General features: G+C 44.0%; 1 protein-coding gene across 1 annotated transcript in view; it reads left to right on the top strand.

The window, feature by feature from the left end:
- Positions 1 to 22367, top strand: part of LOC126260331 (synaptogenesis protein syg-2-like) — a 437845-nt gene that overhangs the window by 243443 nt on the left and 172035 nt on the right. The window contains exon 4 of the mRNA XM_049957655.1: positions 1294 to 1404. Coding sequence (XP_049813612.1) covers positions 1294 to 1404 — 111 coding nt within the window. The remainder of the gene's footprint in view (positions 1 to 1293; positions 1405 to 22367) is intronic.

Genomic DNA, 22367 nt, shown 5'->3' with positions numbered 1-22367 from the left:
GTACTGGCATCAGTCTACTACTAAGAATGCCATCGAACGTAAAATATAGTGCTGTGTTAGAATCTCTTCGTAACTGATCTCTCACATTTCAAAGAAGGCCCCACCTTTCCTCAACCTCATAAACGGCAGCCATTAGGCCTACTGGTGTCACTGTAAATACCGAATAAAGTGGGACAAAACATCTTCCAAGGAAAGCAGTGGCCCTTCCTAGAATTGGATTTATAATAACAAAACACCTATGCATTGGGCTGTGGCCAAAAAAGGGGAGCATTTCTGACAGTATCTGAGATAAACATGCATCTACAGAAAGCTGTATCATAAAATGGTATGCGCAGGAAACCACATGTGTCAAATATCCACTGGAGAGCACATATTTCAAACCACACTATGCCTTGATGGGACGGAATTAGCTTCGCTAATATACAAACAATGGGAAATAATAAAGGGAAGATCTCACACAGATCGTCATTTAGATCAGTTATAAGTAACGGACGTCTGAAGAACGGCAGAAGGATCCTACCATCGTCCCACTACGAGCCAGGGCGGTAATTAGCGATGCCGTGGGGCGCAATATCGGGACCTGTCGTCCTGTAGAGACGGATCACAGTGGGGATTATTTCAATAGTTGGGCTGCCAGTTTCATCCAACATGGCAAACAATGTAACCAGTTTCAAAATGCGATTGTGACCTACAAAACCTCGTATGGATCCCAGTCGTTTCAGCTGTATGCAATTCAGCATCTGATACAACCTTTGGAGAAGATGCTACTGAATGGAGATTCACCTGGAAAAAAAACTTTTTTAATATCTGATCGTTATGCAGAAGGTTTTGGTTAATGTGCATTTGACCATAAAAATCGACCACAGGCTGGAACACAATATGATCCCCAACAGCCTTCTGATATAAATTACATCTCTCTGACAGGTCTTACAAATGACTTTGTACAACATCTGTAAATAAATTTTGTGTATTGGACTATATGATATGTGCCACTAAGCCAGTTAGGACCGCGCGATTGTTACTTTAGTTCTATTCTTAACCGCAGGTTAATGGTGACTGTTTTTACCTCTTCCCTTTCCGCCGGCCGCGGTGGCCGTGCGGTTCTAGGCGCTCCAGTCTGGAGCCGCGCTGCTGCTACGGTCGCAGGTTCGAATCCTGCCTCGGGCATGGTTGTGTGTGATGTCCTTAGGTTAGTTAGGTTTAAGTAGTTCTAAGTTCTAGGGGACTAATGACCACAGCAGTTGAGTCCCATAGTGCTCAGAGCCATTTGAACCATTTCTTCTCTTTCCACAGTCCCGCCCCAACGACCCAAGATCTACGATGAGCGTGGGGTGGAGGTGGGACCTGTTGCCGGCCCTTACCAAGAAGGAGGACAAGCACGCCTCACCTGCGTTGTCTACGGTGGTGAGTAACCTCCCATACGTACAAGTGGAATACTTATATACCGCAAAATTGCTAACGGTTTCGGTAGTACACTGTAATTTTTAATAGTTTGTGGCAAGGTGCATTGTATCATCCCGAAATATTACTAGGCCGCTATCAGAGACGACGATATTACCGAGCTTTTGCTATTAGCCAAACAAAAGCTCCGTTTGGTCTAGGAGTGTAAAATTTCACATGATCAAATTTAGAAGTAAGCGCCCGCCATGTGATAGGAAAAGGTTGAAGACGTTGATACTGCAGTAGACAACAGCGAATAGTGCTCCGGTCGCTGGTTCGAATCCTGCCTCGGGCATGGATGTGTGTGATGTCCTTAGGTTAGTTAGGTTTAAGTAGTTCTAAGTTCTAGGGGACTTATGACCACAGATGTTGAGTCCCATAGTGCTCAGAGCCAGAGCCGAATAGTGCTCCACAACGAGGCTTGGCGTCAACACTGCCTCCAAGACTGGAGAAAATTGGATATTACCGAGCTTTTGCTATTAGCCAAACAAAAGCTCCGTTTGGTCTAGGAGTGTAAAATTTCACATGATCAAATTTAGAAGTAAGCGCCCGCCATGTGATAGGAAAAGGTTGAAGACGTTGATACTGCAGTAGACAACAGCGAATAGTGCTCCGGTCGCTGGTTCGAATCCTGCCTCGGGCATGGATGTGTGTGATGTCCTTAGGTTAGTTAGGTTTACATAGTTCTAAGTTCTAGGGGACTTATGACCACAGATGTTGAGTCCCATAGTGCTCAGAGCCAGAGCCGAATAGTGCTCCACAACGAGGCTTGGCGTCAACACTGCCTCCAAGACTGGAGGAAATTGGATAGAGATGCAAAGCTGCCTTGAATGATACAAGTGCGTTGTTGAGTTGAGTTTATGACTGTAAGAAATAAAAGTCTTCTGGTAATATGGAGCATGTGGCTTGTTCTGTCACTTTGCAAGCGATATAACGAATTCCACTCAGAGCGCGGTAACAAGAACAAGGAACATTTTGTTACTGATGTCGTCTACCTTTGTGCTTTCAGTAAACCAATTCACACTGACAACAGGAACCACATTTTTCATTGTAAAGCCAAATAGCTAACCACCTCTGCACCAGAATGAAATAAACTAAACACCAGATAAAGTGACATAATCAAGGCAGAATGAAACATATCTATCTCCGCAAAACCCAACAGGTTAAATACTGCATAAAGATATCTCAAAAATGAACATATAGAAAAGTGACATCGAAGAAATTTTGGGTAACAGACGGAATATCTCAACTGGTTGACGAAAGAAAAGAAAAGAAAAACGTTCAGAAAAAGGCAACAATGCAGCAATATAAGTCACTTACAGTTTGTAATTAAGAAGGGGAAAGATGTGCAACGGCAGTGACATAGGAACGAACGTTAATGAATTTAAAAAGATATGGTTATCGCAAGGTTAGATTCAACACGAGGAAATGTGGAACTAACTTTCAGAGACTTATAAGCAAAGGCTTTGAAAAAACACTGAGCAAGCAATTCCGTTAACACAGAGAAGAGATCAGTTTGGAGAAAGGTGTACAATGAGGGATTCTTTGACGTAGGCGGACTGTCTGATAACGTCACAGAAGAAGAAAGGAGTTTCGATTAGGACGACTTACGGGATGCTGTATTAGAGTCAAAGTGTGACAAAGTTTAAGATCGCTTTCCATTAAAAAAACCATAGATAAAATGCTTTGAGAACTTTTAAAATCACTGGGAGAAATAATGTTGGTATAATCTGTATGACTAGAGACATACCTTCGAAAATTCCGAACAATAATGTCTCAACAACCCTGAAGACAGCCAGGAACGAAAAAAGCGAGGACAGTCGTACAATCTACTTGACTGCTGATATATCCAAGCTTCTGACGAGAACAATACACGAAAGAGAACCAAATCTTCAAGATAGGCGAAGTTTTGCAGGAGCTCGAAATCTACCGTGGATTTTAATACGAAATACTTTTAATAGTTTCCACAACGAATCTGTCTCGAAATCAGACAAGAAACCCAAACATATTCTGGTGGAATGTAAAGTACGAGGAGTGTTCAGTAAGTAATGCAGCACATTTTTTGATGAAAGCATATTGGTTTTATTCGGAATTCGACTCTTGTGGCCACAAACCCTATTTTTTAATCTGATCACCGTTCAATGCGAGGGCCTTTCGCAACATTGCGGGGAGGGTCTACATGTCCACATGGAACCACTGTACTGGTCGTCGTGGGAGCCATCGTCTGGCTACATCAACAACGATCCTATCATCAAATGGCTCTGAGCACTATGGGACTTAACATATGAGGTCATCGTCCCCTAGAACTTAGAACTACTTAAACCTAACTAACCTAAGGACATCACACAACACCCAGCCATCACGAGGCAGAGAAAATCCCTGACCCCGCCGGGAATCGAACCCGGGAACCCGGGCGTGGGACGATCCTATCATCCATCTACTCCTTCCCACGGAGTGCATTCTTCACTGTGCCAATCCGATGAAAGTCTAAAGTCCAAGACCCGGGCTGTAGGATGTAAGAACTGTTTTGTGAGCTCCTCTCGCGTGCGCAGACTTTGCGTTTTGACTGAGAAATTGGTTTTCATTTTTGTGGCGACGAACACGCTGAAGTCGTTTCTTCAGTTTCCCGAGGGTAGTACAATATGCATCACACTTTACCGTTGCACCATACGGGAGGCAGCAGAACCCCTTCACATTTCCAGAAGACCGTCACCATGGCTTTGATGGCTGACCGTGAGGCTTTGAACTTTTTCTTCGAACGGAAGGTGGTGTGGCGCCACTACATGGATTACTGTTTTGTTTCCGGTTAGAAGTGATGAACACATGTTCCATCGCCTGTGACCATGTTCGACAAAAGATTGCAATAATCATCCTCATAACGCCCAAGAAATTCCGCACATAAGGTCCTAAAGCGATGTAGCACACACCTTTGAGTACCTTAACTGGTGGATGAGGTTGTCAGCAGTACTAACAGAGACGCCCAGTTGTGCAGTGAAGTTAGTGATCTGTCGATCACCTCGAATGACAGTGGTGTGCACATTCCAACGTTGTAGGAATCAAAGCTGCGTGCGGCCGTAGTGCACGTGGGAGATCGGACAGGTTCGCACGACGTTGTTGCGGTGGTGACAGACATTCTGCATGTCGAGTCACCGTGCTTTTGTTTATTGCCAGGTCTCCGTAGACATTCTGCTAACGCCTATGAGTATCAGCTGTACTTTGGTTTTACGTCACAAGAAACTCAATGACAGCTCTCAGCTTGGAACGCATCGCCTTTACAGACGCTACTATGAAGGCGACGTATAGCGCCGCCGCATATCGGTACTTCATGAAATTGAAGGGCTGAGCGTGAATACTCCACGGTATCCCACAACGAATTCCGCATTTTTTTTTCAGCCGACGTTGGACGAGAAAAGAAAATGTGTTGCAGCACTTACTGAACGCCCGTAAAACACCAGCGGCAAGGCAGAATCAGTACCTTCACAGCTTCTTAACTACGATCATGAGTAATTTAGAGGTACACTACTGGCCATTAAAATTGCTACACCACGTAGATGACGTGCTACAGTCGCGAAATTTAACCGGCAGGAAGAAGATGCTGTGATACTTAAATGATTAGCTTTTCAGAGCATTCACACAGGGTTGGCGCCGGTGGCGATACCTACAACGTGCTGACATGACGAGAGTTTCCAACCGATTTCTCATACACAAACAGCAGTTGACCGGCGTTGCCTGGTGAAACGTTGTTATGATGCCTCGTGCTAGGAGAAGAAATGCGTACCATCACGTTTCCGACTTTGATAATGGTCGGATTGTAGCCTATTGCGATTGCGGTTTATCGTATCGCGACATTGCTGCTCGCGTTGGTCGAGATCCAATGACTGTTAGCAGAATATGGAATCGGTTGGTTCAGGAGGGTAATACCGAACGCCATGCTGGATCCCAATGGCTTAGTATACTAACAGTCGAGATGACATGCATCTTATCTGCATGGCTGTAACGGATCTTGCAGCCACGTCTCGATCCCTGAGTCAACAGATGGGGACGTTTGCAAGACAACAACCATCTGCACAAAAGTTCGACGACGTTTGCAGCAGCATGGACTATCAGCTCGGAGACCATCTCCGCGGTTACCCTTGACGCTGCATCACAGACAGGAGCGCCTGCGACGGTGTACTGCACGAATGGCAAAACGTCATTTTTTCGGATGAATCCAAGTTCTAATTGCAGCATCATGATGGTCGCGTTCGTGTTTCGCGACATCGCGGTGAACGCACACTAGAACAGTGTATTCGTCATCGCCACACTGGCGTATCACACGGCGTGATGGTATGAGATGCCATTGGTTACACGTCTCGGTTTCCTCTTGTTCGCATTGACGGCACTTTGAACAGTGGACGTTATATTTCAGATTTGTTACGACCCGTGGCTCTAGCCCTCATTCGGCCCCTGCGAAGCCCTAAATTTCAGCAGGATAATGCACGACTGCATGTTGCAGGTGCTGTACGCGCCTTTCTGGATACAGAAAATGTTCGACTGATGCCCTGGTCAGCACATTCTCCAGATCTCTCACCAATTGAAAACGTCTGGTCACTGGTGGCCGAGCAACTGGCTCGTCAGAATACGCCAGTCACTACTGTTGATGTACTGTGGTATCGTGTTGGAGCTGCATGGGGAGCTGTACCTGTACACGCCATCCAAGCTCTGTTTCACGGAATGCGCAGGCATATCAAGGCCGTTATTACGGCCAGAGGTGGTTGTTCTGGGTACTGATTTCTCAGGATCTATGCACCCAAATTGCGTGAAAATGTTATCACATGTCAGTGCTAGGTTAATATATTTGTCCAGTGAATACCCGTTTATCATCTGCATTTCTCCTTGGTGTAGCAATTTTAATGGGCAGTAGTGTAGATATCCACACAGCAGCGAAGCAGCTTCAGGATGTCATTCGGTCAAGAATTTATAGCAATTGTGCTGCTTTGAGAATACGACGATAATAATAGCTCCGTACTTAACAATGATATACAACCGCTCGGTAGTCGAAAGTTCCGAACCTAAACACTGAAAAGTTTGACAGTCCAGGTCAGTACTCAAGAAGGGAAGTTGGTGTAATCCGACGATTTACAAATCGATGTAGCTGATGACGATTTGTAGGAGAATTTTGGAACTCAGTTCAAACACTGAGCACTATCTCTAAGAAATGGATCCGTTGACACACGCCAGCACGGATTCAGAAATTAGCTATCTTGTAAAACACGACTGGCTCTTTCTTCTCACGAAGTAATGATTGCTTTCGACAGGAGTCTCACATTGGATCCACATTTCTAGATTTCCAAAAGGCTTTTGCTACCGTAACTCACAAGCGGCTTCTAATCAAAGTGCGTACCTATAGAGTATCGTTTCAGTTGTGCCACTGGTTTCGTGACTTCCTGTCAGACATGTCGCAATTCGTAGTAACTGACGTCATAGACTAAAACGGAAGTGATATATGTCGTTCAGCAGGAAGTGTTAAAGAACCCCTGCTGTTGCTAGTCTATACTAACGAGTCAGCAGATTATGCTGTCGTTTAGCGTCCAATAACGGCACCAGAAGATGAATTGCAAAATGATGCGGTCAAGATATCTGTACGCAGCGAAAACTGGCATTGACTCTAAATAATGAAACGCGCGAGGTCATCCACATGATCACTAAAAGGAATTCGTTAAATTTCGGAGACATGATAAATCACGAAAAACTGAAGGGTGTCAATTTCACACAATGCACAGAGATTACGATTTAACTTGGAATAATAACATAAAAAATGATGTGGGGTAGGTCTGTCAAAGACTGCGTTTTCTTGGCAGAACACTAAGAAGATGGAACAAATATACTAAATGGAGTGCCTACACTACACTTGTCTATCCTCTACCGGAATATTGCCGTGCTGCATGGGATTCTTATCAGATAGGATTGAGGGAGGACATATAAAAAGTTCATGAAAGGATACTCGTTTTGTACTATGACAAAACAGACTAGAGATATGGGGTGGCAGTCATTAAAACAAAGTCATATATCGTTGCGGCAAGACCTTTTCACGAAAGTTCAGAATGGTTCAAATGGCTTTGAGCACTATGCGACTTAACTTCTTAGGTCATCAGTCGCCTAGAACTTAGAACTAATAAAACCTAACTAACCTAAGGACATCACACACATCCATGTCCGAGGCAGGATTCGAACCTGCGACAGTAGCGGTCGTTCGGCTCCAGACTGTAGCGCCTAGAACCGCACGGTCACTCCGGCCGGCCTTTTCGCAAAAGTCAGTCTCCAACTTTCTCCTCCGATTGCGAAAATATTTGGTGACGACTACCTACGTGGGAAGAAATGAATATCGTTATTAAACATAAGTAACCAGAGCTCGCACGGAAAGATTTAATTGTTCGTTTTTCCTATGTTCGAGCTGTGTCACGGTTGAGAAATCCTGTGAAAATGGCTCAATGAATCCTCTCCCCGCACTTACCGGTAAGCGTGAATTGTAGAGGAGTTACTTAGATATAGCGTATCCCTTGGATGAGGATAAGGTTTCAATGAGCAGTTCTAAAACTACACACAAAATAGAAGTAAGACTTCAGAAAAATCAAAACTTTTAGATTGCTACCCCTTTGAAACATGTCGATGATGTAAAAGGTGTGGAAGATATCTGAAAGCATGATAAATGAAGATATACGCTTTAGGGAAAGATAAGTAATACGCAATGTATTGAAGACGCCTTAGGGAAAGATAGGTAATACGCAATTTATGCAAGAACCAAATAGGAACAATAACACTGGATGTTCATGAAAGAAGTCCCTGTATTGAACAGGGGATAGGTTAGGAATGCTGTCTTTTTATCAACCGTTCAATATTTATATGGAAGCAATTAAGAGCATAGATAGAAGTATGAGAAGTTGTATTAAAATTCAGGTTAAACTTGTCTCATTGTCAATATTCGGTAAGGACATATCTATCTTGAGTGAAAGTAAATTGCAGAGCCTATTCAATGGCGTGTAAATTCCACTAAGCTCTGAATATGGATTTAAAGTAAACGACGAAAGAGTGAAGTAGCAGAAATGAAATTAACGGCAAACTAGTAGGAAAGGGTGACTGAACACACGATAAAAACGGAAGTAGTACGGGAGGGATCCATAGGCGGCAAAAATGCAGATAATGACAGAGCTTGAAATACAACCAGCTTATGAATGAGGATGTCGGGAGAAAGCTCTACTATGTGATGGAGACACTGCGAGCGCTCCGTTTTCTGCATTCTTCCTCACAAGCAAGCGATACTGGGAAATGATAATAATCTTAGAAATGTAATTTGAAAGGGCGATCCTCAGTTTTCATCGTAGCGTCCTAATTACGTTTTTGCTGTCTTTTACGTAAATTACTTGAGAGAAAAGCAGAGTTATTTCCTTTGAAAGGCACACGGACGACCTCTAGCTTCCTCCTTGCCTAATCCAAGTTTGCGCTCCGTCTTTAATGATCTCATTGTGGATGAATCGTTAAGCCCTAATCCTCCTCCTCTTATTATGCCGACCTTCTGCCGAGCAAGTTTATGCTTTGTTTCCACCTATATTTTGATTCATGAAATGCATTGTTTAATCTCACATCCAGCCATTACGATTTGGGTATGTGTGCGGTTGTCCTGAATCCTTTAACGTAAATATCGCGGTGGCAGATTTGATTAGGAATCGATCGATTACTTTCACGACGAAGTCCAAACCAAGCTTGTGTCTAATTTGCTTTTCATAACATCCTCCCTTATGATAATTCTTGTGCTCATACTTGATGCTCAGTTACACGATTCACAATTAGTAGTAGCAACTACGAAATATCTATGGTTAAGTGTCCGAAGTGACGCGCAGTGTAATGACCAAATAAACTTATTGCTGATACCAGAATGAATTTCACAGAAAGAGTGCTAAAGAACGTAAGAATTGTCAACACAGTCTTGAGTATTGCCTCTCAGGTTCCAAAGGATTCACAGAGTTGACACAGACTATAGCAGGAAACAGTACATGCTGTCACAGTGACTTTTACTAAGTGCGAGATCGCCTCGAAGATCTCACCTGAGTCTTGTGGCATACTCTTCGTCGCAGAGAAAGATTCATTTTTCAAACTCTAAGATCGCATGTTCTACGAAGAGACAAGAAACATATTACTTGCGCCCATATCCAAGCCGATAAGCCACTTTGGCAATAATGTCAGCTAAAGTTCATCTAGCTTGAAGGCCCACCGGCAATCGTTCTCACTGCACATCATTCGCAAATGAAACTAGAAAGGGTGTTATAAGAATGGGCTAATAAGCTGGGTAGTTAAAAGAAGCCCATATATAATAAGCTATGCTCTATTTAATGAATTTTTATGACCATGTATTTAATTGAAAACGCAATCTGACCTCAAATGATTAATAAACTAGTCTCAGGCACTTGATTAAAATAGGCTCAGGGATGATAGAAATTAGGCTGGCATTATAACGCCAAATAATAAGAAACCACGTATCGAAAACCTACGCAATGAATTTTCTGATATGTGTACTTCAGCTTATTGCCAGAAGCGGTGCAGTGAGGCTGTTTCCTTGTACGTGTAATCAATTAATGTACACTCGAAAGAATAATTAGTCAAATGCTTCATTAAACAACTGAGATCCTGACGTAATCAAGAAGAAACACTCCATGTTCCGATAATAGATAACCACCGGGTACCTCGTTTCCACGTAATATCTCACTATAATACAGAAGCAGATTACAAACTTTCTGATGTCATCAGCGTTCCAGAACATCATTCAGTGACATACGTTAGTCCACCTGTAATTTGATTCATGCAAGAATGTAGTCATTATTAATCTGTTGCAATAGTACCATAGAACTATATTATTTCATTAATCATACCAAGACCTCTCACAGATACGACGAAGCCTGTAGCAACAGGTGTGAGCAACATAATGCCTCGGCACGTGAGATTATATTCTTCACGACTGTAAAAAAATAACACGGTGAGCGAAATAATTCACAGAAATGTCACTGATTGCAACCAGAAAAGAAAAATCTCATGGACCAGGCGGGTTCTCGATGTATATAATGTACAGATGAAACTCTAGAAAAGTTTACGATATGTCATAATATTAAGGCATGTCTCCCATAAAGACAATAAACCCTTTATAATGAAGGAGGGGATGCGAAGTTTGAATCTACAACACAATACTCACTACTACAATCAGCTACCATTTCAGGAAAAGTAAGCAGTCTAAGAGCCTTAGTGCCACCACGCACAAGGATGTCATTTCACGATATAGATCACTGCATCTTCTGTGCGTGGAACGAGCGCAAGGTAAATGTGAGGATATTTAGAACTGGCGACAGAGATAACCTACCCATCGCGTATCACTCACCACAGCAAGTAATAGTAAAGATATCACCCATTATCTCTGACATGTTAGCCGTCCGAACATCCTCCCCTCGGCCCCAGAACACACCAGACAGAACATGAAGGAGACCAGAGAAGAAGAGACCAAACAGCAGCTAACAGAATGGTTCGACTCCCGCGAACGTTTACTATTGGCTGATGGCCTTTACAGCCCACCAAAGATATGAACATGCTCCACTGGAGACACAAAGAGATAGCTAAAAGAGCTTGACTAGACTAATCGAAGCCGACCATAGCGAGAAATTGATGAGATGTGCTGGATATTTTAAAAAACAAAAAATCAGTTGGCATACACGAATGTGCAATTGCACAGACAGCATTCATCAAGCCATCCTTGTTCATTTGAATAGATTTGCAATGTGCTCCAGAGGAGGCCACAACAAGACATTACCATGTGGTACAAGACCTCCTGACACAATGGTAAAAATAAAGAAGCTGTCTAATAATAAGAGAATTAATTTAAATAATGTTTTGTTAATGAATCCAGTAAAATATCATAATGAGAGAGCTTACTGGCTTCATACGATATAACACGAACTAAACTATTCCCTAAGTCCAGTACAATATTTTAAATAACATAGTGGCAAAGACTCCAGCCTTGTTATTAGAAATTATTAAGAACTTTGGCCCAAGTTATATAATCCATGATTCCGCTAATGATTTGCTTGATAGTGGAAACAATACGAAAAACGGGAAATACCAGTGTTAAAGTAAATAAAGTACTCCGAACAGTCTGATCTTAAAAGAAGTTAGCTACTTACGATTGATGAATGATTTATGTTATACATTGAATAAATTTTTAAATTTAGGCATATGATCAGAATCAAATGGAAGTGTTGTTTATGCTTTGGAATAGGCACACATATAACATTTTAACATAAATTTTAGGCTATAGCATTAAATTGAAATCAGAATACACGCTAATTCCTGTCAATATTTGCACATTTGGCTACAGAAATTATGGTTACTAAAGCATTACTCGAAATATATTAAAGAAATTGCAGACTGGAAGCATCAACTACGGCCTGAAGATTGCGTATTGAAGCGCCGGAACTGGCAGCTACAAAATAAAGAAAATAATAAGGACGGCTGTAGGCATTTCATTTTCTCACAGTAGGAAACAGCCATCGTCCCCAAGACCTCCTGTCAAAAGGATGGACATACAAAAACTTAATGAGGACCATCCGCCTTATACAGTTATTTAACAAGTCTGGTTGCTTAAGACTTGCGAATGGATTCAGTTCCCGAAAAATATGGTTACGTAGTTTTATGACAAACAAAACGTATCATGAAACAGAATAAAGCTCATCTGAAAATAATGAGAAATATTAGAAAACAATTATACCGTTTATCACCTTCATACGTGGTACTACTGAAAAACACGAAAGCCTAAGATAATGTCTTGTTAAAAAGTCTGTAAGGAAGGTTTTCTATGTACCGCCACTATTCTTCAACATCTAAGTCGAGAAGAAATGAAATAAGTGAACAAAATACCGGAATATGGATGAAAGTGTGAGAGATACAGAAATAATTGGCATATTTTGGAAGTGGCGTTCTGTCTTCATCGGATTTCCGATGGCCCTCTTTTCCTTTCATTTGCATGTATGCCGTGTTACACAAGTACACATGCAGATACTTCTTCCCCATATTCATAGTAGAATCTGTTACTTGCTGCTGAGTGAGCTTTATCTGCCTATGCTAATCTATCTATATGAAACTCTGCAAACTGTATTGAGAGGCAATTGTACACTGCCCTGCAAAACTTAAAGACGCGTTACATTAAGTCATATGTTAACTATTCGGTGATTATGGATGGAAGCCTAGGAACATGCTACCAGATGTCACCCATCACTCACAGAATGCTGCGAACCGATGGCGTGAGACGAGCCCAGCACGAACATAGCGCCAAATAGGGCTGGCCCTTCAAGAAGAGGGAGTAGGACTGTTGACAAAGAATCGGTAAATTGATATATTTTCCAAGATGTATAGATACATGCCAACGACTATTTTTTAACTTAGTTATCGATGTATTGACATTGAAAAGGCAATATCGAGTGCCGATATTTTTGCTTTATATTACATTTTTTCGCGATTTTCGATAAATATTTGAAGTTGTTCCTCTGAAATTGCAGTAGAACGTAATTTTACTTTCTTCGTGTGAAAGAGTCTTACTACTCTACAAGTTTTCATGACGTCCAGTCTTTCTCTTTGACTGTGTGAAGTAGGTGTAGGTGGCACAAAGAAGTGCGATAGCACTAGGGAATGGCAGTGTGAATAGAATAACCAGATATTCGATGTGAATAAATAGCACCCCAGTTACGTTAGCAAAAATTAACGCCTGAAACTGATGAACTATAATCTAAGTGACAAGATTTGTGTTTGCAGTGTGGTGGAGAGGTGTGAGGGGAAATGCGGAGGTAATCGGCTCTCGGTGCTACTAACGAAAACGGCAACGTGTAACTTCACCACGCAATTATGACACTACAACAGCTAGGTCACTGGCGTTTGCTGAAATGAAAAAAAAAAAACGGGGAAGTCGACATGAAATGTTCTAAAAAATCCGATAAGTGACGAAACCGACCGACGGATCCGTCGGCCAACTTTTATTGTGCCACTTATTTGCAGTTACCATTGTTAGCAAAGTGGTTATCGCCAAGTTATTGCTCTAAGCGGGATAAGCGGGCTGCTAGCTTGTAGATGCAAAGAGTATCTAATAATAATTCAATACGTAAATATACAGCTCTAAAACGGGCAGTATGATCAGCCGACTTTTTCTTTTTTAGCTCTTACGTCGATATATTTTTACAAATATATAGACATTTCGATACGTTTTCGATATATCGAGCAACATCAACAATACGTTTTAAATATCGGTATATCGGATTCCCGATATTTAAAAAAATACACACTTGAAAAAAAAGTTTTGCATCACCCTGGTTCCCAGAACACCTCAAGAGACACCTTGACTGTGGGTATTCTGTCACTGACACAGTCCCTTTGACTGTTAAGAGCTGTCGCTAAACCTGCCCAAAGATGTAAACAACTATGCATGAGCAGCGCCTATTAGAAGTAGGGGGTCCGACAGCCGATCATTTCCAGTCATTCCACCAGGAAGGAGGTACACGGCTCGTGTCCTCTGTAGTTCAACCATGACTAGACGGTCAACTCGACTGTTCGATCGCGTCCGCATTGTTAATTTGTGCCAGGAAGGGCTCTCAGGAAGTCAAGTGTCCAGGCGTCTCGGATGAACCAAAGCGATGTTGTTCGGTCATGGAGGAGACACAGGAACTGTCGATGACATGCCTCGCTCAGGCCGCCCAAGGGCTAATACTGCAGTGGATGACCGCTAAATACGGATTATGGCTAGGAGGAACCCTGTCAGAAACGCCACAGGACATCGTGTTACGACTCAAATTGTGCGCAATAGGCTGCATGATACGCAAGTTCACTTCTGACGTCCATGGCAAGATTCATCTTTGCTACCACGACAACATGCAGCGCGGTACAGATGGGCCCAACAACATGCCGAATGAACCGTTCTGGATTGGCATCACGTTGTCTTCACCGATGAAGTTGTATTAGATGAAGTTGTATTAGACGTGTTTGGAGGCAACCCGGTCAGGCTGAACGATTTAGACACACTGTCCATCGGGTGCAGGAAGGTGGAGGTTCCCTGCTGTTTTGGAGTAGCATTGTGTGGAGCCGACGTACGCCACTGGTGTTCATGGAAGGCGCCGTAACCGATGTACAATACCTGAATGCCATCCTCCAACAGATAGTGCAACCATATTGGCAGCATATTGGCGATGCATTTGTCTTAATGACGACGATTCGCGCCCCCATCGTGCACATCTTGTGAACGATTTCCTTCAGGATAATGACATCGCTTGACTACAGCGGCCAGCATCTTGGGCAGAAATGAATCCTATCGAACATGCCTGGGATAGATTGAGAACAGCTCTTTATTGCGACGTGACCCAACCAACCACTCTGAGGGGTCTACGCCGAATCTCCGTTGAGGAGTGGGACAATCTCGACCGACAGTGCCTTGATGAACTTGTGGATATTATACCACGACGCATACAGGCATGCATCAATGCAAGAGGACGTGCTGGTCTCGCTTTATGGTGGTACAGCATGCAATGTGTGGTTTTCATGAGCAACAAAAAGGGCGGAAATGATATTTATGTTGACCTCTATTTCAAATTTCTGTAGAGGTTCCGGAACTCTCGTAACCGGGGTGATGCATTTTTTTTATGTATCAACAGTCCTAAGAGCAACGAGAAAAGACAGGGTTTTTCTTTCAGCGAGCAGTTACGGTGCACTTAGATGGTGATCGTGTCCTGGAGACAACTTCTGGGCGACTGAATTGGGAAGAATCATCGGGAAACTGGAAGGGGACAGAAGAGTAAAGAGTGAAATCCAAAAGTTGGGTGTTCCTCACAGCACTGATACACGTGTCTGGGGAGCATTCTGAACCATAGGCACTACTAATCGAAGGAGAAGAGGTGGTCGACCACGCTGAATTTCAGTGTCAGATGACTGCTGCTTTGTACAACAGATATGAAGGTACCCACGTTAAACTTCGGGTTCAATTGCAACTGGACTGCGAGCCAGGAAATCCAATACTCCCCTGGGGCATGGCCACTGCACGGGCATAGTGCCTTTGTCCGACAACCAGGACGTTGTGTTACGTTCTCATCCTGACATTGGCGCCACTGTTGAGGGAAGAGCATAAGGTCAGGATCAAAGACGAGAGGGTGTTGTCTTGTCAGACGAGAGGAGATACAGTGTGAGTTGTGATTCTGGACGTTCCTCCGTACGAAAAGAGTTTACTTCACGTAGATAATTAGAATACCAACTCGTGAAGGTAACGCCCTAAGCCTCCTGGCAACAAACAGACGTGAAATTATCGAATCAGTTAACGAAGAGGAAGGTATCAGTGATCATAAAACTGTGATAGCTAGAGTGATTACAGGTTTTACAAGGAATTTAAAGAACGGGAGGAAAATACTCCTGGTTGAGAAAAGTGAAAGCATACATATCGCAGAGTATCTGAGCAGTCGCCAGCAAGTAGTCAGTGTTGAGGATGAAGACGTGGAGCATAAATGGTAAGAAACCACAACCATCGTTCAATATGAGATTTTTCACTCAGTAGCGGAGTATAGGCTGATATGAAACTTCCTTGCAGATTAAAACTGCGTGCAAGACCGAGACTCGAACTCGGGACCTTTGCCTTTCGCGGGAAAGTGCTCTACCAACTGAGCTACCCAAGCACGACTCAGGCCCCGTCCTCACACCAGTACTTCTGCCAGTATCTTGTCTCCTACCTTCCAAACGTTACATAAGCTCTCCTGCAGAACTAGCACTTCTGAAAGAAAGGATATTGCGGAGACATGGCTTAGCTCCAGCCTAGGGGATGTTTCCAGAATGAGATTTTCACTCTGCAGTGGAGTGTACGCTGATATGAAACTTCCTGGCAGATTAAAACTGTGTGCCGTACCGAGACTCTTACTCGGGCCCTTGCCTTTCGCGGACAAGTGCTCTATCGACTGAGCTACCCAAGCACGACTCACGCCCCGACGTCACAGCTTTACTTCAGCCAGTATCTCGTCTCGTACCTTCCAAGTCTCGGTCCGGCACACAGTTTTAATCTGCCAGGAAGTTTCATCGTTCAATATGCTTACGCAAGTATGTTCCGAGCCATCTCTTAATGGATGGAAAAGACCCACCGTGGTATAATAGCCGTGTTAGAAACCTGCTTCGTTAACATAGAGAGCTTCATCACAGATTCAGGAAAAGTCAAAATCTAGCTGACAAACGAAAGCTGAACGAAGTGAAAATGAGTGTAAGGACAGCAATGAGAGACTCATTCAACAACTTTCAAAGTAAAATTTTGCCTTCTGCGTAAAACCTCTAAGAGGTTTTGATCTTAAGTGAAATCAATAAGCGGTTCGATAACAGTGTCACCGAAAGGGAAGATGACAGAGAGAAATCCGAAATACTGAATTCGGTATTCTGAAATTGTTTCACCACTTAAGATCGTATCACTGCCCCTCCTTTCACTAATCTTACGAACGTGAAGTGGAAAATATTGAGACAACTGATCGAGGAATAGAAGAGCAATTACAGTCGCATACTAGTGGAGGGCCATCAGGACCAGCTGAGACATCTACAAGGTTCTACAAACATTACGCGAAAGGGCTAGTTGCCCTTGTAGCAGGAATCTATTGTAGATCGCTGGAGCAACGGAGGGTACCTACCGACTGAAAAAAGCGCAGGTAATACCCGTTTCAAGAAGCGTCGTAGGAAAGCTGCACATAATTTTAGACCTAAATCCTTGACATAAGACTTTTGGTGATTTATAGAACATGTTTTATGCCCAAAGGATTAGGACTTTGTGGAGACAGGCCGATGGATTCGGAAAATAGGGATCTTAAGAAACTCCGCTCGCTCTGTTACTCAATGAGACGCTCAGGTGATGGCACTGTCTTTGATTTCAGGGAGGCATTCATTTGCACCGTCCCGCACTGCTGTTTAGTGACGAAATAGGAGCTTACTGATTATCGGACCACATTTTCGAATGGATTCGAGACTTCCTTGCAGATAGACCGCAACACGTCGCTCTCAATAGAACAAAATCGACGGATGGAAATGTAACTTCTGGAACACCGCAAGGACGTTTGATAGGACTGTTACCGTTTACAGTCTTACATGGTCTAGTAGAAAACGTAGGAAGTTCTTAAACTCTCTTCGCAGATGACGCGGTTGTCTATAAGAAAACAGCAATGCTGGGAGACAGTGTGGATTTGCAGACTTAGCTGCAGAGGGTTGATGAACTGTGCAAGATCTCGCAGTATACCCTGAATAAATGTAGCATATTGCGCATGCAGAGGAAAAGAAATCTGCAACTGTACAACTACACTACTGATCACAAATTGCTGGAAACAGCATCTACCGTAAAATACCTAGGTTTAACTATCCAGAGCGACCTTATGTGCAATGACCACATAAAACAAATGGTAGGACAAGCAGATGCTAGACTGAAATTCATAGGATGAATCTGAAGGATGTGTAACTCATTCACGAATGAAGTAGAATACAAGTCGCTTGTTCGATCGATTCTTCAGTGCCGTCCATCTGTGTGGGATTTCTACAGACTAAGACTTCATAGAGGAGATAGAGAAGATCCAACAAAGAGCGACGCGTTACGTCAGGGTATCGTTTAGTTCGCGCGATTGTTACAGAAATTCTCAACAAGCTCCAGTGGCATACGTTACAACGTATGCTTTTCGCAGGACGGAGAGGTCTTCTATAGCAGTTTTGAGAGAGGACATTCCGGGAAGTGTCGGGCAACATATTACTACCTCCCACATATATCTCACAAAATGACCACAACGAGAAAATTCGAGAAATGTGAGTTAATACGTGCCATTGACATTTAAGTGCAACAGGAAATTGAGGGGATCAGTCAGTGGTACCAAAAGTACCATCCGCCACACACCATTAAATGGCTTGATGTAGTCATGTCTTTTGTTGTAAGAAGAGTAACCTGGCTATAACATGATGAGATTAAAACTGTTTTAATCTGCCAGGAAGTTTCATATCAGCGCACACTCCGCTGCAGAGTGAAAATCTCATTCTGGAAACATCCCCCAGGCTGTGGCTAAGCCATGTCTCCGCTATATCCTTTCTTTCAGGAGTGCTAGTTCTGCTAGGTTCGCAGGAGAGCTTCTGTAAAGTTTGGAATGTAGGAGACGAGATACTGGCTGAAGTAAAGCTGTGAGTACCGGGCGTGAGTCGTGCTTCGGTACCTCAGATGGTAGAGCGCTTGCCCGCGAAAGGCAAAGGTCCCGAGTTCGAGTCTCGGTCGGACACACAGTTTTAATCGGCCAGGAAGTTTCAATGTGTGGGTAGGCGTTCATGGCAGTAGAATACAAGGGACATAAATGCTACCACAGAGATAAATTGGAGCTTGCTATCACCGGTTTCTGAAGAACGTACTGACTATCTTCCTGGAGGATTTGCCATGTCAGGACAGACTGCAGATATGGGTCGTTCATGGTGGCACTCCAGCACATTCTCTCTACGTTTTGAGTCGGCACCTGACGAGGACATTTGAAAACCTGTGTATTGGTTTGGGAGGTCCCATCCTTGACCTGCTCGTTCCCTGGACCTAAATTAACTACCGGTTATAGGGACAGATGAAGCAATTTGTCTATGCCACCATAATAATCAATGTACAGACATTACACAACCGTGTCTCCTTTGCATCTCACCACATTCAGAACCAACCATGGCGACTTCAAATAGTGCGCGAGTCCTTACACCGAAGGCCAGGGGCATGCACTGGACGAATGGGCATCGTGTTAAGCACCTCCTCAGTCAAGTGGCCGTATGTCAGAATGTATGTTTTGTAGGATCCATGGTTACAAGAAACTTTTTTCTTGTGTTGATGAGTACAATCAACCCCTGGAATATTGGATAGTTTTTTTAACACTCTGTTTGTATTATTGTCACCGACATCAATGGTACCTTAAAGAAAGGAATCACTGCAAGTTAGATTTGGCAGACAGGAGGCAGATTGAAATAAACTGTGAACCTCCAAGTACTAACCCCAGGATCCATGTTTGGATAAGTACCCGCATGCCGGCTGATCCTTTCATCAGGTCGTATAACTCTTCCTTAAATAAGCCCAACGTGGACTTATGGAGTTTTTATACTTATCGTTGGACGAATGAAGAGTTTCCTTATGTCCAGATGGAATACTATCTGAAGTATCATATATCGTTCTGCAAATGCTGTGCCGTTTTTCACTTCGGTGCAGTTTTGCACTATGTATACAGTATGTCCCATAAATCTACGACGGACATCGAGTGGTTGTAGAGGGTGTTTGCTGGAACGAATCGAGGATATGGACCCGTGTCCGGAAACGTCATCCAACGACGCTACGCAGCGTAGAAGTTACCGGCGCCGGCGTCTGCCATTAGGTCACCCCTTCGGCAGAAAATATGACTTCGTATGCTGACAGACCATAGGTGGAATGTCCTGCATGTTGTGTGCTATTCAATGACTGCGACTGACTTCCACGATGGCCGGTGGAGAAGATGGTACTGGCTGGTGTGTAGAATGCGATGCTCTGTTGCCTTTGTCGATGACGGTTTCGTACATGGGTTCCCATTCGCAGTACCTTTTTCTCCTGAACACGTAAAAACACTGCAGATTTTAGACGGATCCAGGAGGAAAAATAAACGGATAATCGAAAAGCATGTCCGAAACCGACATAAACCCATATAACAGAGTATCGCTTTCGTAGGAGATAAGGACTGTCTACGTAGCAGAGAACCCCATTTTCTCCGCTGGCAATCGTGGCCTAGTGGCAGAAGCCAGTACCTGTAAGTTCGATGCTCTGTAGTGGCGTTAGATGATACTAGATGGTCGTTGGTTTGTTCCTCAAGACACTCTCTACAACCCCATGAAGTTTGTCGAAACATTAATGCGATACACTTATCATCTACTGCCGTCGATATTCGCCATATTAGTCCTTTGCCTCGACGTATGGATAAACAGTTTCCTGACGTGTATTTTCGGATGTAACATACACTCCTGGCCATTAAAATTGCTACATCACGAAGATGAAGCGCTACAGACGCGAAATTTAACCGACAGAAGGAAGATGCTGTGATATGCAAATGATTAGCTTTCCAAGGCATTCACACAAGGTTGGCACCGGTGGCGATACCTACAACGTGCTATGATGAAAGTTTCCAACCGATTTCTCATACACAAACAGCAGTTGAACGGCGTTGCCTGGTGAAACGTTGTTGTGATGCCTCGTGTAAGGAGGAGAAATGCGTACCACCACGTTTCCGACTTTGATAAAGGTCGGATTGTAGCCTATCGCGAATCCGGTTTATCGTATCGCGACATTGTTGATCGCTTTGGTCGAGATCCAATGACTGTTAGCAGAATATGGAATCGGTGGGTTCAGGAGGGTAATATGGAACGCAGTGCTGGATCCTATCGGTCTCGTATCACTAGCAGTCGAGATGACAGTCATCTTATCCGCATGGCTGTAACGAATCGTGCAGCCACGTCTCGATCCCTGAGCCAACAGGTGGGGACGATTGCAAGACAACAACCATCTGCACGAACAATTCGACGACGTTTGCAGCAGCATCGACTATCAGCTCGGAGACCATGGCTGCGGTTACCCTTGACAGACAGGAGCGCCTGCGATGGTGTACTCAACGACGAACCTGGGTGCACGAATGGCAAAACGTCATTTTTTCGGATGAATCCAGATTCTGTTTACAGCATCATGATGGTCGCATCCGTGTTTGGCGACATCGCGATGAACGCACATTGGAAGCGTGTATTCGTCATCGCCATACTGGCGTATCACCCGGCGTGATGGTATGGGGTGCCATTGGTTACACGTCTCGGTTATCTCTAGTTCGCATTGACGGCACCTAGAAGAGTGGACGTTACATTTCAGATGTGTTACGACCCGTGGGTCTACCCTTCATTCGATCCCTGCGAAACCATATATTTCAGCAGGATAATACAGGACCGCATGTTGCAGGTCCTGTACGGGCCTTTCTGGATGCAGCAAATGTTCGAGTGCTGCCCTGGCCAGCACATTCTCCAGATCTCTCACCAATTGAAAAAGTCTGGTCAATGGTGGCCGAGCAACTGCCTCGTCACAATACGCCAGTCACTACCCTTAATGAACTGTGGTATCGTGTTGAAGCTGCATGGGCAGCTGTACATGTACACGCCATCCAAGCTCTGTTTGACACAATGCCCAGGCGTATCAAGGCCGTTATTACGTCCAGAGGTGGTTGTTCTGGGTACTGCTTTTCAGGATCTATCCACCCAAATTGCGTGTAAATGTAATCACATGTCAGTTTCAGTATATTTGTGCAATGAATACCCGTTTATCATCTACATTTCATCTTGGTGTAGCAGTTTTAATGGCCAGTAGTGTATATCGTTTTGCACATTATGTCAGAAGATCAAGCTTTGTTTTTTCGGCCCAGAAACAACGGCTAAGTAGAATATACCTTCCAGCGTGGATATTCGCTAGTCGTCCCCGTACAGCGCGCTGTGCAGATGGCCAGTGGCAGGTGGCCTGGTCGGGTGTTGCGACCGCCGCGGATCCGATACGCCGGCGGGCTGACGGAATCTCGTTTTCTGCGCCAGAAGCTCCCTCTGTTCCGGCCCCTGCCCCGCCCCTCCCGTATCGATCCCGTCAGAGGGAGCGGCGTGGGGCGGGTCAGCTCAAACACACGCTCGCCGCCTATTGTCACGCGCGCCCTAAAACCGCGGCTGGCCTGATTCCTGGTCTGAGTGCCGCGCCGCACGAAACCTTAATTCCACCGCTCTCTGATAACCGCTGGGGCGTATCGGACGACGCCTTCTATTAACACACCGTCGCCTCTTGTTTCGATCCCGTGTACCTTTCATTGTCGAACTGTAGTACTTTG

This window comes from Schistocerca nitens, chromosome 5 (assembly GCF_023898315.1).
Source record: "Schistocerca nitens isolate TAMUIC-IGC-003100 chromosome 5, iqSchNite1.1, whole genome shotgun sequence".
Classification (NCBI taxonomy): domain Eukaryota; kingdom Metazoa; phylum Arthropoda; class Insecta; order Orthoptera; family Acrididae; genus Schistocerca; species Schistocerca nitens.
The sequence above is the reverse complement of the archived record's forward strand: the minus strand, read 5'-3'. Positions and strand labels throughout refer to the sequence as shown.